Source organism: Sebastes umbrosus, chromosome 8 (genome assembly GCF_015220745.1).
Source record: "Sebastes umbrosus isolate fSebUmb1 chromosome 8, fSebUmb1.pri, whole genome shotgun sequence".
Classification (NCBI taxonomy): Eukaryota; Metazoa; Chordata; class Actinopteri; order Perciformes; family Sebastidae; genus Sebastes; species Sebastes umbrosus.
Window position 1 is genome coordinate 32,273,810 of NC_051276.1, and position 15,864 is coordinate 32,289,673.

Consider the following 15,864-nt stretch of genomic DNA (forward strand, 5'->3'; position numbering starts at 1 on the left):
GCTGCTGTTTGAAATCAAATATTCACTCTGTGACGGCTGAACTGTGTGTCTCTCTGTCTTCTACTAAAAGAGCTGCAGGCAGTTTGTTGGTAGTGAAGATTTCCTGAAATCAAAAGGTTTGTTTTTCAAATTTTCAAATCAGAACAAGTCTTCATATGCAAATTGTGATTGAGCGTTAAAATGCAGTGGTGGAAAGTAACTAAGTCAGCCCTGTCTCCTAAAAATGACGTTCCCATAGAACAAAACTGCATTATCAATTACATATCGGGGGAAATGTACTTTCTCTTGGATTACGATTGTTATTGACTTCACAAATATGCTTCTAATCATAGTCTGCAGACGTCCACATAGGGATGAGGTTGCCATGAATAGGTTGTTTCAACACAGGACTTTCACCCAGGAAACCTGTTTGTGTCAAGTCAAGTTCATTTTATTTGTGTAGCCCAAAATCACAAATCACAAATTTGCCTCAGGGGGCTTTACAATCTCTACAGGATACGACGACCTCTGTCCTTTACAGTACGACCCTCTCATCGGATAAGGAAAAACTTACCAAAAAAAACCCTTTTAACAGGGAAAGAAATGGAAGAAACCTCAGGAAGAGCAACAGAGGAGGGATCCCCCTTCCAGGAAGACAGACGTGCAACAGATGTTGTGTTTACAGGGTAACAACATAATGAAAATACAACATAGACAATATATATGACAAAAAATAATACATGTAATGTGAACATATGTGAGAAGGTGGATCCAGGAGGATGTCAAGCAGCTTCCCGTCGTCGCCAATCAGATAAAGCCAGAGCAACACAACCTCCTCTCAACGCCAACCAGATAGAGCCTTAGCAACACGACCTCCTCTCCACAACAACCAAATAGAGCCCTAGCAACACGACCTCCTCTCCAAGCCAACCAGATAGAGCCTTAGCAACACGACCTCCTCTCCACGTCCATGTGAAACCAAAAGTCCACTTTGTCAGCTAACATTACTGCCAAGCAGGTGAAATAGTGATATTGTGTTTTAGCTGACGTGTCTCGCCTCACTGTTTTGAGCGATGCTTGTTCATGTCTATGTAGAGCGAGCACAAGCGCGAGCAACAGGACGCTGACTTTTGTTGACTCAACGGCCACAGGTGTCGCTGTTAACAAGCAATTTCTGATTCTTCCATAGAGTCCCTTTAAAATTACATGATATTTAAAATCATGTTTTCCTTTCCTGTCTTTGTAATGCACAGGCCTAATAATTCAATATGTAAGGTGTGTCTGACTCTTTCTCATTTATTACTGTTCAGGAATTTAAACTTAGCAAACTAGCAGAACGAATAAAACAAATGAGTGTTTTCATGTGAGCAGCCAAGTCCACTATGTTTATCCAGAGTTACACAGGATGAAAGTGGATTTGTTGGGAGTGACAGAGTGACTAGTTGGTACCGCTGTAATCCTGCCTGATTACAGAAAGCACCAAGCAGCATTAAGTGTTTGTTGATCTGGCAACATATCTTAGGTGTTATGTGCTGATTTTTGTTTTCCCAACGACCCTCCTGCCAATCAAAGACTGTAGGCAGCACTCAAGGGACATCTTTTTCCTCTTGGATCTCTTGATGAGCAGTTCCTCCAGGCACCGTCTCCTTACTTTGTTCAGCCATGTTGGCTAATAGCTCTACTCGCAACAAGCCAATTCTGTTTCTATCTATATCTATTTAAACAAAGCGCTGTTCTCATTGCCAGGAGGATAAAACTCTTTTTTTTTTCCCAAACTGTGCAGCATCCAAAACCAAGGCTCATGACTGTTATTAGAAGTGTCTGATGACGCCTCGTTGTGAAATCTGGTGAGGTGACGTGTTGCTGGAAGACGACGGTGGAATAGTGGAATACATCCACAGTGGAAACGTTTGTTTAGTACAGAAAGCATAGCTTAGTGTTATCTAAAAGATTTTCACTGTCATGGCTGAATATTTAGATGGTTTCCACAATGTGGATGAATTTGATGGCCGCACGTATTTATTATGTCAGAGTATAGAGAGGTGAAGTCCCTCCCCTTCCGGTGGACCGCCATGGGACCTTATGTCAGAAAAAATATGTACGTATGTATCAACGATGAGGGACAAATAATAGTTTGATCCTGTTTGAATTGCCTGTTGAATTGTTTGTCAATTTAAAAGATAATTTTGCAAGTCAAGAAAGTTTCATTTTCTTGTAAGACTGTAAAAATACTTAATTAGAAAGACGACACGCCCAAAAGTCGCGTACGTGACGTCTCTCTCTCTGAAGCTACGATGTCTGTGTGTTTCCTACTGGAATGAACTCACACCAGCAACGGGAAGTCCACAGTTCACTGAAGTCCACAAAATTAAATGACACAACGACAAACTGAGACTTTCTTGACTTGAGAAATTATCTTTTAAATTGACAAACATCATATGTGTGATTCATGGCACAATTCAAACAGGATAAAAAAAATATTTGTCTCTCTCCGTTGACTACTGTTCATATTTTTTCTGAAATAAGGTCCCATGGTGGTTCACCGGAAGGGGCGGGACTTCGCCTCTCTATACGGATATTCAGATTTCCCAACGAGACTTCTCCTTGAGCGGGACTTGGACACAATAACAAACAGACCGGATTAAGAGAAAGGTAAGAAAACCATTTCATTCCTCTGTAGGGTGGTTTCCATAAAGCTGTCAGACACTTAAAATAACAATCTGAGCCTGTCGGTGGCAAAAACAAACGCTTTTAGTGGACGTAACGTTACACTGACGCTGCTCACTCGCCCTCGCAGCTCGTTACAGCTTTATCCATCAATACTGGATCAATTTTAAAAATTGCTATCCTCATTAGTTACCACAAAAACATGGGAAAATTGGGTCCAGGTTGAAAAATACCGAAGTTACCCTTTACGGATACAAAAGATGCCTTTTGGTGAGAAACAATGAATGTCATGTTTGTTTACAACGGACCTCAGGGTACTTTTAAATCACTCAGCGAGTTCATTTTTCGGTAACTTGGGGACAGGAAATGACAAAAAGTGTCCCCGTGACCTCACAGCGTCTCGGGCTTGCTGTGAGAGATTTCCCTTCTTTCTGCTAAGTCAGCCAGATGGCCCTCTTAAACTCATGCATTAAACATTACTGCATCACTTAGTACGGTTTCCTCCCGTTGTACGACTCTGTCTCTCCCTTCATTCCTTTTCTTCTGCAGCTGTCTGTCTTTTACTGTCAACTCATGCTTTTTCCAAAATGAACTATAACTCGGCTGGCCTGCAGGCAGAGGAGCAAGAGAGGATAAGAATAAGGAATTGGAGGGTGGCAAAGACAGAAGCTATGGAAAGGAGATAGAAGTAAAGGCAGATATAAATGGAAAAGTATCTGAAGGCAAAGAAAAGACAAGTTGGAGAGTTCATGGAGGGACAAGATGGTAGAAGAGTAGATGAAAAACAAACTGAAGCAAAGACGGGGAGGAGATGAAAAGGTAGAGAGAGCCATTAACATGAGTGGAGTGGCAGAAAATGAAAAGGGAGTCAAGGGTTGGGGACAGAGAGATGGACAGCTCAGAGTGATGGCTTACATTAGCTATTCTTTATTTAATGAGTCCCATATTGATCCAGCCATCACACCACACACACACACAGAAATATATGCGCGCACCACTCTTCTGCAGAGAGAGGTTTGTTAGATTTAATGGCTATGCCTAAAAGCTACTGCCTTGAATTAAATTTGAAGAAAGAAATATGACATCAAAGGTTCAATAACAAAACGCAGCACGCTGTACACACTCTGCAAACAAACACATGAAACTCATCAGACAATGTCTCAAAGGAACAAAAGAATCAAGAGTCAAGAAGAGTCAAATAAAGGAGATTTGCATCAGTAAAGATCTTGAGATGACTCACAATTTTAAACTGCACTAGGAAGAAGTTTTGATGTAACCCATCTGTGCGTCAGTGATGAAACACACTTCATTAGTTAGTAAAGAAAGAGCTCAAACTTATAAATAATGGCTGAACATGTTGAAAACTATCATCTTTAAAAAGTCTCAAGAGGCTGAAACGGCCAAACGGCATGCTGGGTACAACTTGCCCTCTGTCGATGTTCGTGTGAGCTTTTGCACCCATATGATGCGAAGCGTATAATCTATGTAGCAATGCTAGGGGCACAACTTAGTTTGACCAACAATCTAAAACCCAAAGATATTCAATTTACTATAATGAAACACAAGGAAAAGCAGCAATTACTTGTTTAAATTAATCAATTAATGGTTTCAGCTCTAGCTCTGTGGATTACAGGGACACTGTTTCCATTCATCTCCACTGTATTGAGGTGGAGGCAGAAAAGACAGACACTTATATCTATAGACAAATGAAACCAAAACCATCTGCATGGCTAATATAGATACCAGAGGTGGGATCAAGTCATTGTTTTGCAAATCACAAGTAAGTCCCAAGTCCTAAACTTTGTGTTTAGAGTCCTAAACAAGTCTTATTACACAGCGTTGTTGAAAACTCGATTCTGATTTGTTAATCACGGCGTTCTACGGTCTGTTATTTCTTTATAGAAGACCGTTGCTATGTATAACAGACCGTTGCTATGTATAACAGACTGTTGCTATGGGCACAGTTCTGATGTCGGACTCTGGCGGACCATTTATGTGTCAAATTATTGATTTCTTAAGTAAATAGCCGTGTAATAAGCGGGATAATGTACAGCAAGCGGGTCATTGTTGTGAAAGAATCCCCTTCAGGACGATGAATGGCATCGCCCTGAAGGGGAGTCTTTCACAACAATGACCTGCTAGCTGTACATTATCCCTTACTAAAATGCACTCATCACCAAATGTAACGCCATCTGTGTCTCTGTCTGTAATTTTCAACCTGCACGTTTTGCATACTGTGATTTTTTTTTTGTTGACCACCAAGTAGTTTTTGTACGAGAATCAACTTATCTTTGATATCCTTTTATTAACGTAACGTTAGTTCTTCATGGTGAAGTGGATTAAGTGTCGACTTTCTGGGAATGAATAGCGTTAACGGTAGTTGATTCAGGGAATGAAAGGGAAATTAACTGATTTGTGGCGCACTTTTTTTAAATAACATTGTTTTTAATCTTTGGGCTTGGGGGATATCAAGTATTTTAAAGTCAAAAGGCTCAAGTCCAAGTGGAGTCATGAGTCACTGGTGTTGAAGTCAAGTTGCAAGTCTTTATTAATCTTGTCAAGTCGAGTCCTAAAGTCATAAAATTTGCGACTCGAGTCCAAGTTATGTGACTCAAGACCACACCTCTAGTAAATACACCACCGGAGGTGAGGGAGAATATATATATATATATATATATATATATATATATATTTGTGAATTGGGTAACCTGACCTATCAACAAAAAGAGAGGAGAGCTATTTAATGTGCATATAATGTATATGATGTCCACACAGATCCCAGACAGATAGAAGATGTGTGGTAAGAACAGAAACCGATGTAAACAAGGTTCTTGAGTTAGAGATCTGACCTTGGCGAAGCGTCGGTTATAGTGGCCCACCACCGCGGGGTCGGGGCAGTCCAGCTTCTTGATGATCTCAAAGCTCTGGTTGAGCTGAGTGAAGATGTCGACCACCGAGCTGGAGAACAGAGCGTGCTCAGACGTCTGCTGGAACTGCAGGAGGAGGGAGGGAGAAGACAAATTTTAGACCTCTAGTACTACTTCTTCTTTTTCTTCTTCGTGAAGCGAAACAGCAACTCTCCATGCTCTTTTCAAGAAGTACTCTTCCTCCCAACAACCTCCTCGTACGTCCTCTCCTCCTCTACTTCCCTGTAATCAAATAATAACTCAAACCATTCTTATTTCTTTTCTTAGCTGCCGTAGCTGTGCTCTTGTGTAATTACTGTAATACCGGGGCACTCTGACCATTACAATCATTATTATTCATTTGAAATGATTGCTTGTCTGGGAATAACGGACTTATTGAACTGTTGAATGAATCATATGTTCCTACAGATAAATCCACCAGTTAAATGTTCCTTTTGAGGTCAAACGGAAATATAAATGGTGCCCAGAGGGTCGGTGTGGTAGTTAAGACGAACCGTGCAACATATTTTCCAAATGACCAAGTCCTGCAGTTGTATCCTGTGGTCTGTCTCTCTCTGACTCTTAGAAATCTACTGTACAGGATCCATAACTGGTTCTTTAAGAGCCAAACGGGGCCAATAAGCACTTAACGTTTCCTCTATAAAACCGGTCTCTAATGGACTCCTGGTAAAATCCCTTAAGTTAAAAGAGTTGTGCCATCAGGCTACTTAAGAGGGTAAAGAGGTAGAAAATATAAATAATATTTCCTTGATGTATTCTCAGAAACATCCTTAATGCATACATCTGTCCTGCATTTTGTTTGGCATTTAAGAAACATGCCATTTGCAAGCCTCTTTTTGTGTCATTTTTACGCCACGCACCAAAACTACGGTAACGACCACAGCTAGGTTTAAGCAACAAAACCATTTAGTTAGGTTAAAGGCAGAGTTGACGATGTTCTCCAGCCTCCACTATTTGTTATATTGGTTGAAATGGTCTTTACACCCCGACAGCGATCCATTACTTTTGAGCTCTGAAAAAGGACCGGAAAAGAGCCGTCATCTGTAGCTGCTGTAATCCTGTAAAAACGTCTACCAATCACTGCGTCGCGGTTCGCCTGGAAAGAACCAATCAGATGCCTCCCTCCCTCCCTGCTCGTTCTCTACCCTTGGCGTGCACCAGCCTGAACTCAAAGCGTGTCGCCACCGCAAGATTACTGTAGAATGGAAGAGAAAACTCAGCCCTGCAGTAGCACTGCCGCGGTTACTTGTCCTGAGGTAGCGTTGTTGAGTTGAGGTCCTCTCTCTGCTCTGTGTCTGTGAAGTAGTTACGATGCAGCGGTGCTTGTGCTTGGAAGGAGCCCCGAGGGGAGGGGCCGGGTTTAGATGGAGCTCCAGAGGCAATGCTACATTCAAATTATACTAGCTTTCCAACATCGTCGACCCTATCTTTAAGGAAAAACATCATGGTTGGCCTTAAAATAAGTATGTAAACTAAGTAAAATACATACAGAAACAATGTAACAAAAGTATGGAAAACATGTCACAAACGTCACTAAGATAACTTCAAAATAACTCGACAACACTTTGGGACACAAACACTGGTCTCGAACACCGATCTCCTGCTTGAAAGTCCTGTGTTTGTTGGACCAAATACAGACTACATGGCGTACAAATGACAAGCCAAAAACAAGAGCACTTTTCTTATTGCACGCAAAATAACTTGTGTAATTCATATGCCATTTAGTGCGACCGACCGGGCTTGATAAGCCTTCACGACGTCATGTGAGCAAGACTGAAGGGAGAGCATCTTGAGGAAAAAAGTTGATTGGCTTTGCTGATCTGAGAGCTTGTGTGTGTCCACTGTAGAGTAAAAAGTAGGACTTCTCTAATGACAAATAAAAACATTTGGAGTGCATCAAAATTATATGTTTAATAGTCAAAGTGTTCAGTGGCAGCTCTGACCACAAGCCTTCTCTGCTTTCAAACAACAACAGAGTTGAGCTTCGGGACGAACAGGAGGTTGAGAGACAACACTTGTCCATCTTCAGTTAATCTGGGACTGGCTGCGAATCGAAGCATCGTTGAACAAAAGGTCATGAGACTGAAGCTGTCTTTCATTCTGCTGTGGATGTCAGTGTGGTACAAAGCTTTCCTTTTTACTGCAATGTTTTTCTACTGCTGTTGCTCTTCCTTTCAATCAACAACTCAGAAATAAAATATGGTTTCACAACAACAAATAGTCAGGAAGTAGCTGGTAAATGATACTAGATGTGGATCATTTATTCTTTATTTGGGTCCCCATTAGCTTCCACTAGTGCTCACTAGTCTTTCTGAGGACAATTACTGTATAACTGAGTAAGTTTTATGTTAAATGAAACCAGTTGCATTAGTTTTTAATCACAAGCAGGAATCAAAACAGAGAGGTTTTAACATACAGCAGTGTTAATGAGTAGCAATGAAACGGCTATTTTTCAGACATTGATTTAAATTTGTTTCCTGATATTTTTAGTACGTGAGTCACCATCCATTACTTCTCATATCCCCTCTCCAATTTCCTCCTTGTTACACTTAAATTCATGCACAACATTTAATTCAATTCATTTGTGTTGTAATACACATTCATAACAGCTTGGATCACAAACATAATGTCTCATCTCCGCTAACTGAGTAGCCTGCAAATTGTTCCTTTTATTGCCTTAATTAAATTCTGGTGTCTGGGGAGGCAATTTCTTTGTCCACAGGAAACAGGAAATTGAAATGGTAAATTTTCTTCCAACAGGGAGACGGTTGATGCTTCAGTTGAAAAAGATTGTCGGTAAAATTGGCAAACAAATTTTATGACGTTACTGACATCCTGTTGAAGTGTATAACTCAAACTTTCTTTTAATACACATGGACACACACACATGGCTTCACTGAGAGGGTGTAATGTGTACTAAGGGTTCATTATATCATCCTAAATCCCTCCAGAGGGAGAAACGTGAAGACAAGATACTGTGTACTGTACTGGCGTTCTAAAACAACTAGAGGATAGTTATTGTAGTTTGACCCTTTAGCGCACTCCATCTTCTCAGAGTCATAACTTTGAGCACAAATACATGATACACATTTCTTTAAATTCACTGACTGACTCTTTTGGAGGATTATATCATCTCTGATGTCTACTACAAATAAATATCCATAAATCCGCTTAGAAATTATAGAAAAATAGATTCTGCATATAATACCCAAACTTGCCTGAGAATCATTTTACATGTGTTTGTCTTTTATTACTGTGTTTTTGATTCCCTAACCATAGCCACATCTGACAGGTTTGTGTAGTTTTCTGGCACACAAGTAAACACAAGTAACTGACTGTTGTGATGTGATAAGGAGCCGAGCAGAGACACGTCGCTTTGCCTGTTCGCTGACGCACGGAGCAGGTTAGGACATCGTCATTGGGAAGAACTGAAACAATCTGATGTTTGATTGCTCATTCGTTCGCATGGCGCTCAGTTAGGAAAAGGCGTTACATACAGCGATCGAGCAAACTGTCAAATGGAGCACGAAAAATTGTCCAGATATACTACAAGCAATCTATTACATAGAGAGCGCGATATTGATAAAGTGTCAATTACTGTCAGCGTCGATTTTGACCAGTGAAAATAGGCTGGAGGTTTGTTGATGCACGGAGCAGGTTAGGACATCTTCATGGGAAAAACTGAAACAATCTGCTCGCTCGTCGTTCACATCGCGTCTAGTTCTGAAGAGGTGTTAGACTACAGTCTAAGTTGCAAATAAGATTCTTTAAAACCTCATTTTCACTTGGATGTTTTTATTATTGATTTGTTATCCTTTTTTTGAAAATAGTGAAAATAAGGACAGACAAAATCCTGGATTCTTAAAGTATACAAAAAAACACATAGGAGCATTAATAATGAAGGATATATGTATGTATGCCAAGCTGAAGATATTATTGTCTCCTTGACTCACCCCTTCTCTCTTGTCTCTCTCCAGCGCCCCGTGCATGAACTCCATCGACACCTCCTCGTTCTCAGCCAGCCAGGCCAGAACAAACTGGAGGAACCACCTGGAACAATAACACAACTCTGTTTCTACCCTTCTCTTTGATGAAACATAAAGTTCATACACAAAACCTACTGGATGTGACTCTTTTAATCTTTTGCTTTCACAAACCTTTTAACAAAATGATTTGTTGTTTATTTCTAAAGCTTGCCGATTCAGAAACATTTTAAATCCTTTTTTCAAAACATATCTTTTCAAAAAGTCCTTCTATTAATTATCCAGTACTAACATGTCTTTTCTGTTTTATTTTATTTGTTTGTTTGATTCTATCTTAATGAATCTGTGAAATTGTTCCTCTTTTAATTGACTGAATTGTCTCATTGTTATCCTGTGAAATGTTTTACCCATGTAAAGCACCTTTGTTTTGAAAGGTTCTGTATCAATAAAATGTATCATCATTATTACCATTACTCTGTCGTCCATATTTCTAGAGTCCAAACCCAGTGAGGAGAGTGTGAGGAATGATGTGTGTGAGCTATTGTGTGTGCAACAACAGACTAAATCTCAATGGAAAGGTAGAAATAATGATGAGCTCCTGTTTGTCCGAAGGAGACGGAGACAGAGTGAGACAATGAGAAGTGTTTGTGTGTGTGTGTGTGTGTGTGTGTGTGTGTTTCTTACGCAGGGTACTCAGGCACAGTGTCTGTGAAGGCGGGCAGGTCTTTAACATACTCGTTGTAAAGCCACTTGACCTTGAAGTGCAGGTTCATGTAGTCAGCAGTCTTACACAGTCTATGCTTCTCGTGTTCTGTAAAAACGACAACCACAGAAACACAGCAATATAAACACCAGATTTATCACCAGAGGTGTGCTGCAGCAGTTGCAGGTTTAAAGTCTCTTGGTGAAGATTTGTAATACTCTAACTCTAATGCAGTGGTCCCCAACCTGGGGTCCGGGCCCCCCCTTAGATATATTATAAGATAAGATAAGATTCAATCCATATTTGTTGGCGTTTAGCATTTCAAAAAACAGCATTTTCACTGCGGCACAATGCCTCCCTTTGTGTGTGTCAAGCAGGAGAGCAAATAATCTAACTGCACCATGAATTAAATTCATTTAACCACAATAAGAAAAAATCTATTTTGGTCTTTTGCAAAGACAGATGCATCTCTGTCTTTTGGACAGAGATGCATCATTCCTACTAGTTTTAATTGCTTTCTAGGTAGCATTACACAAGATATGAAGCGTAACAGGTGGATGCACCATGACAGAGATCTATCCTTTGTGCGTCCCCTTATATTCATCCTGGGAAACAACAATATTAAAAAAAGGATCCAAACGTTCCTTGGAGTTGAGAGTCAGACAAATAATCCTGCAGTAAAGTCACACCGTGGTTTCCTCCAGCCGGTTGTAATTTTAAAAATGCTTCAACACTGGTGAAATTCTTCACTGCGAGTTTCATCAAAATCCAATCAGTGTTGTTTGTGTCTCATGAACCAACAAAACAACAAATGAATGGAGGAATGAGAGCAAAGTGACCGATCCTGGAGACCAAGCCTCCACACTGATTTCATTCTGGGCTCCAATTATGGGACAAGTCTAACATTACAAACAAACAAGTAGAAGAGTCACAGTGCACTGAGGTCGATTTATCAACAATATTTCCGTAGTTGTAGAAGGATTCTAGGTCATAGAACGGCAGTAAGAAAGGAAAGATGTTAATATATTTGTAATCTATACGATAAGGAAGCTAACGTCTATTTCTACAGGTCTAAGGATGTCTTACAACTAATAATTGAAAGCAGTGTTAAAAGCAGCAAAGTAGACATGTCCTCTATCGATCAGAGGTTCCCAACCCTCGAATCATTCGCTAACGGGCTGTGAGGAAACGTGCAAGCAAACCAAAAATAAACAAGCTCAATAATAACGTCACTTTAAAGGCTAGACTTTGCATCTGTGCATCTGTTTGTGGTGCATTTTCTTCATTCCTACCTGTCATGCCCCAAACATACAAACATATATACTGATTTTTATTAAAGTGTGTTATCAGTATGCAAGGTAACCAGTCGGCTATCACCTTTTAGCATTTAGCAGTACATTAAATCTGCTGAGAGGTACTTTTTTAATCTATTTAGTAAGAAACCATAATTAACTAAAGACAGGTTTTTTTGTATTTTCATCATTTTTTGCAGTCTCAAATTGTTGTTGCAGTCTAACAATGTCTATCCTTTAAAGACCATCCTTTAAAGGATAGACATTTTTAAATAAGGAGACATATATCATGCCTTAATCAAAACTTATCCCATGTAGCCCCCAAAATGGGACTCAAGGTAGACCTTGTGTCCACGGTGCAAATAAGGTCTGGAATCTCTGCTATGGATGTCTAATTACTAGGGACGCTCTTTTTGAAAAATGTTCTTAACCGATTACCGACCCTTGTTAACCGATTATTAACCGTTAACCGACAAGATTTGTGCCTCACTCCAGCTGCAGGAGCACAACAGATATTGGTTGACGGGAGTCTCCAGTTCACCGTCCGGGAGCGTTAACTTAGCAGCTACGATGCTGCGTGTAGTGTCGCAGACATGCAGCCACTTTCCCAGTAAAAGTCTCCGCCACATTTAGTTTAGTTTAGCAGGTTGTCAGCTGTGTGTCTGCCCGGCGTAACTTTAGCGAGTGACCAACAAACAGTGTGTGTATTTGTGTTACGTTAGCAGCTCTATCATTGCCGGAGGCTTCGTGCTCGCCGCCGCACACAGTCTGCGTAACTTTAGCGAGTTTCCAACAGACCGTGTGTGTGTTGGCGGTGAGTGTGAGGTTGTTGGTGGCGTTATAGCTGTGAACGTAGGTGTAGCAGTGTGTGTGTAGTTTATTTGTCGGTGAATAAATGCTACGAAACTACAACTCCTACGCTCAAGCGAGCCAGAGACCTCCGCCTCTTAAGGTGGGCTGTTAAGGTGGACCAGCTTTTCTCCTTAAAGAGACAAGCCGCTCCTCTGAGCCGCTCAGCTTTTTAATTAATTATTAACATTTCTTTTAACTGTTTTAACCGATAGCATTAATCGGTTAAAATGCTTAATGTCGGATAACGGTTAAACGGTTAATTATGGACATCCCTACTAATTACAAATACACACACACACACACTCATCTTACCAGTGGAGAAATCAACTCTACGGACACGAAATGTGGTGGGAGCTGAGATGGCAGATTTACAAAACAAAGCAATGAGAGTTCAGAGAAAACAGAGAAACAGGTTTGAAAAGAAAAGACTGAAATGAGAATTTTAGAGATGAAAAAAAATAATGTTAGACAATACTCACAATACTAGGGGGGTTTAAAGGTAGACTAGACACAGACAAAAATAACAACCTAGATATGGGTCTCCTGAAGGATTTGTCAGCGATCTAACTTGTGATTTGAGCTCTAACAGACTATCTGACTCAGGTACAAAACACCTCAGTGTGCTAGACAACGTTTCAGGATACTTTAGATTCTACAGTTTCTACAAGTCTACCATGAGACACAGTCAAAAGCCAGAAGATTGAAGCAGGTTTCAAATAAGACAGAGGGACTCTCTGACGATGGCTCACTGACTTGAAACAGCTGTTCTCGCATTAATCTCCAAGTACATCTTACAGTATAATGAGGAGCGTATTGGGTGCAATTAATGCTATAGAGAGGCGAAGTCCAGCCCCTTTCAGCCCCGTTATGTACCGTAGTTAACGGCAAAAGACAAATCGTTTTTGGATCTCGTTTGAATTGCACCATGAATCACAAACATGATGTTTGCCAATTTAAAAACAGAATTTTGCAAGTCAAGAAAGTCTCAGTTTGTTGTAAAACTGTGGAAGTATCAGACTGTGAAAATAAGAAATTAGAAAGACTACACACCCAAAAATGCCGTAAGTGACGTCTCTCTATCTGAAGCTACGTTGCCTGTGTGTTTCCTACTCAGACCAGCAACGGGTCTGATCGTTCTTTCTCTTCCCGGCTGATAAACAGACCAGGAGTCGCTGGATTAGGTAAGATAACGGTTCATTTGTGCGTGGAACATAGCTAAGTTAGCGATGTATATTGTGCGAGACGAGAGATGTAGTTGACTGAGCGGTTTAACAAAAAAGTAAATAGTTCTACGACAAAACAATGACAAATAAGACTTTCTTGACTTGAAAAATTATCTTTTAAATTGACAAACAACATATGTGTGATTCATGGCTCAAAACACCAGAAGGGGAGAGACTTCGCCTCCCTATAGACACAAAACTGTCAGTTTGTCACAGTGTTTGAAACTGTGTTTTACTTGAGGCACCAAATCTGGCAACAGTCTAAGAAAAGGACCATTTTTCACAACACCCAACGCACCATATTATTCATTTTTTATAGCATTTTAAAGTTTTCGATGACCTACAAGAGAGTCTGTATTCCATTAACGCCCACTACCAAAGATGTTTGATCAAAATGTACTTGTTTTGACCAGACGACGTTAGATTATAGCTTTGACTTCTGACTGCATCTTTTCATCAGCTACGTTATGTTTGTCTATAATCTCACCGTTGTTCCAGCGGTAGTGGTCGACTTTAAATAAAACTGGAAGAGACGATGGCAAAGAGAAGAAAGAGAGATGATGGAGAGCGAAAGTGAAATGTGAAGGTGGAGGGGAAGAATACACAGATACAGACACACACAGTCTTACCCTCCAGGGCATATTTCATGTCCTGAGCAAACAGCCTCCACATGACCTCCGTGCTGACTTTACCCACATCGAGCTCCTGAGGAAACCTGAAGTCAGAGTTCAGACAAACAGTTAAACTATTAGTTAATCTGCATCTCTAAGCAAGTTGGACATTTACACAAAAATGCAATCAATCACCAGAAGACACACACAAACACAAACAGTAGCTTGGGGGGTTTCTCAGACCTTTACAGTTGGAAACTTGTTGAAACAACAAACTGACATTAATAATTTATGAGCCAATATTTTATCAGTTTACTGTGTTTACAGTCATTAAAGGGAAACAACTTGCAGCAACAAGTTTAAAGGAGCAGTGGGTAGGATTTGGCGGCATCTGGAGGTGAGGTTGCAGATTGCAACCAACTGAAACTTCACGCCCCTTAGTGTCACTTTAGGCAACAACACCACGCTTAAAACTACTACATTTGTATGGGACACGAACGAACAGCTGATCGTATCGTGATGCACGCGACACGAACAGCAGTCTCCGGGATGAAAACCCTGTGTTTGTTGGACCCCTTCTCTCCCATCCCACCTGCACTTAGTGCGTCTTTTCGCTCTTTAAACTTGTCCTGAGGTAGCGTTGTTGAGTTGAGGTCCTCTCTCCGCTCTGTGTCTGTGAAGTAGTTACGATGCGGCGGTGCTTGTGCATGTGTGTGTGTGTAGGGGGGGCGTTGCCTTGGAAGGAGACCCGAGGGGAGGGGGTAAGTTTAGACGGAGCTCCTTTCAAATTATGCTAGCTTTCCAACATCGTCGACCCTATCTTTAATATTATATTCCATTTCTGCTAACAGAAATGTTACACACTGGTCCTTTAAATAATGTGCTCCTAGCAATCTACAGTATTTGTGTTAGAAAATCCAAAATAACAGTAAATACTGTGTTTACAAGTAGCGATACATAGATTTATTTTATAGGTAAAAATGATTGTTTTAAAAGTAACTGAAAGTTTAGATATATTTCAACCTGTGAATATTTATAGAGTATACACTAGAGACGCCAACCACTAACGTCAGCATGTACTGCTTGTATGTGGCAATAGGAGGCTGCTGTGAACACATTTCCTCAATTACAGGTTGAGATTTATAATAAATTGAACATGTTGTGAGCCGTATGTTAGTTTAATCATTTTCTCCGTTATGAAATATGACATAATTGAAATGAACTGTGAACTTATCTCAGATGTACAAGATGCCAGATAAAAGTAATAAAAGTCAGCACTGACTGGTTAATGATGGGTGTGTAGGAGTTCTTGTCCTCCTCAATGATGGAGACGATGAGCGTGATGAGTTTAGGCCAGAACTCCAGATTCTGGATGCTCGGTCCCTGCTCCTCCTGCTGGATCTCCTCTTTCTTCTCCTCCTCCTCTTCCTCCTCCTCCTCCTCCTCATCTTCCTCTTCACCGTCTTCCTCCCCCTCCTCTCCCTCCACCTTTTCCTTCTTCTTCTTCTTCTTTTTCTTCTCCGGCTGAGGCTGCAAGAGGGAAAAAGACAGAAGATGAGAGAATGATGTGTTTAAGGTTTAATGTCCAGCCAGCACTTGCAAACAGAAACAAAATAAAATAAGTTTT

The 15,864-nt window shown here is 40.6% G+C and overlaps 1 protein-coding gene across 6 annotated transcripts in view; it reads right to left on the reverse strand.

Moving 5' to 3' along the window:
* The window catches only part of LOC119492936 (protein unc-13 homolog B-like), a 199,330-nt gene that overhangs the window by 32,952 nt on the left and 150,514 nt on the right, over positions 1-15,864 (reverse strand). For 4 of the 6 annotated variants that reach the window (XM_037777840.1, XM_037777843.1, XM_037777839.1 and 1 more), the window contains 7 exons: positions 15,520-15,767; positions 14,256-14,341; positions 14,114-14,149; positions 12,716-12,757; positions 10,241-10,367; positions 9,527-9,623; positions 5,496-5,639 (listed from right to left, as the gene is read on the reverse strand). In XM_037777840.1, coding sequence (XP_037633768.1) covers positions 5,496-5,639; positions 9,527-9,623; positions 10,241-10,367; positions 12,716-12,757; positions 14,114-14,149; positions 14,256-14,341; positions 15,520-15,767 — 780 coding nt within the window. The remainder of the gene's footprint in view (positions 1-5,495; positions 5,640-9,526; positions 9,624-10,240; positions 10,368-12,715; positions 12,758-14,113; positions 14,150-14,255; positions 14,342-15,519; positions 15,768-15,864) is intronic. The other 2 variants (XM_037777844.1, XM_037777841.1) reach the window with 1 other exon arrangement.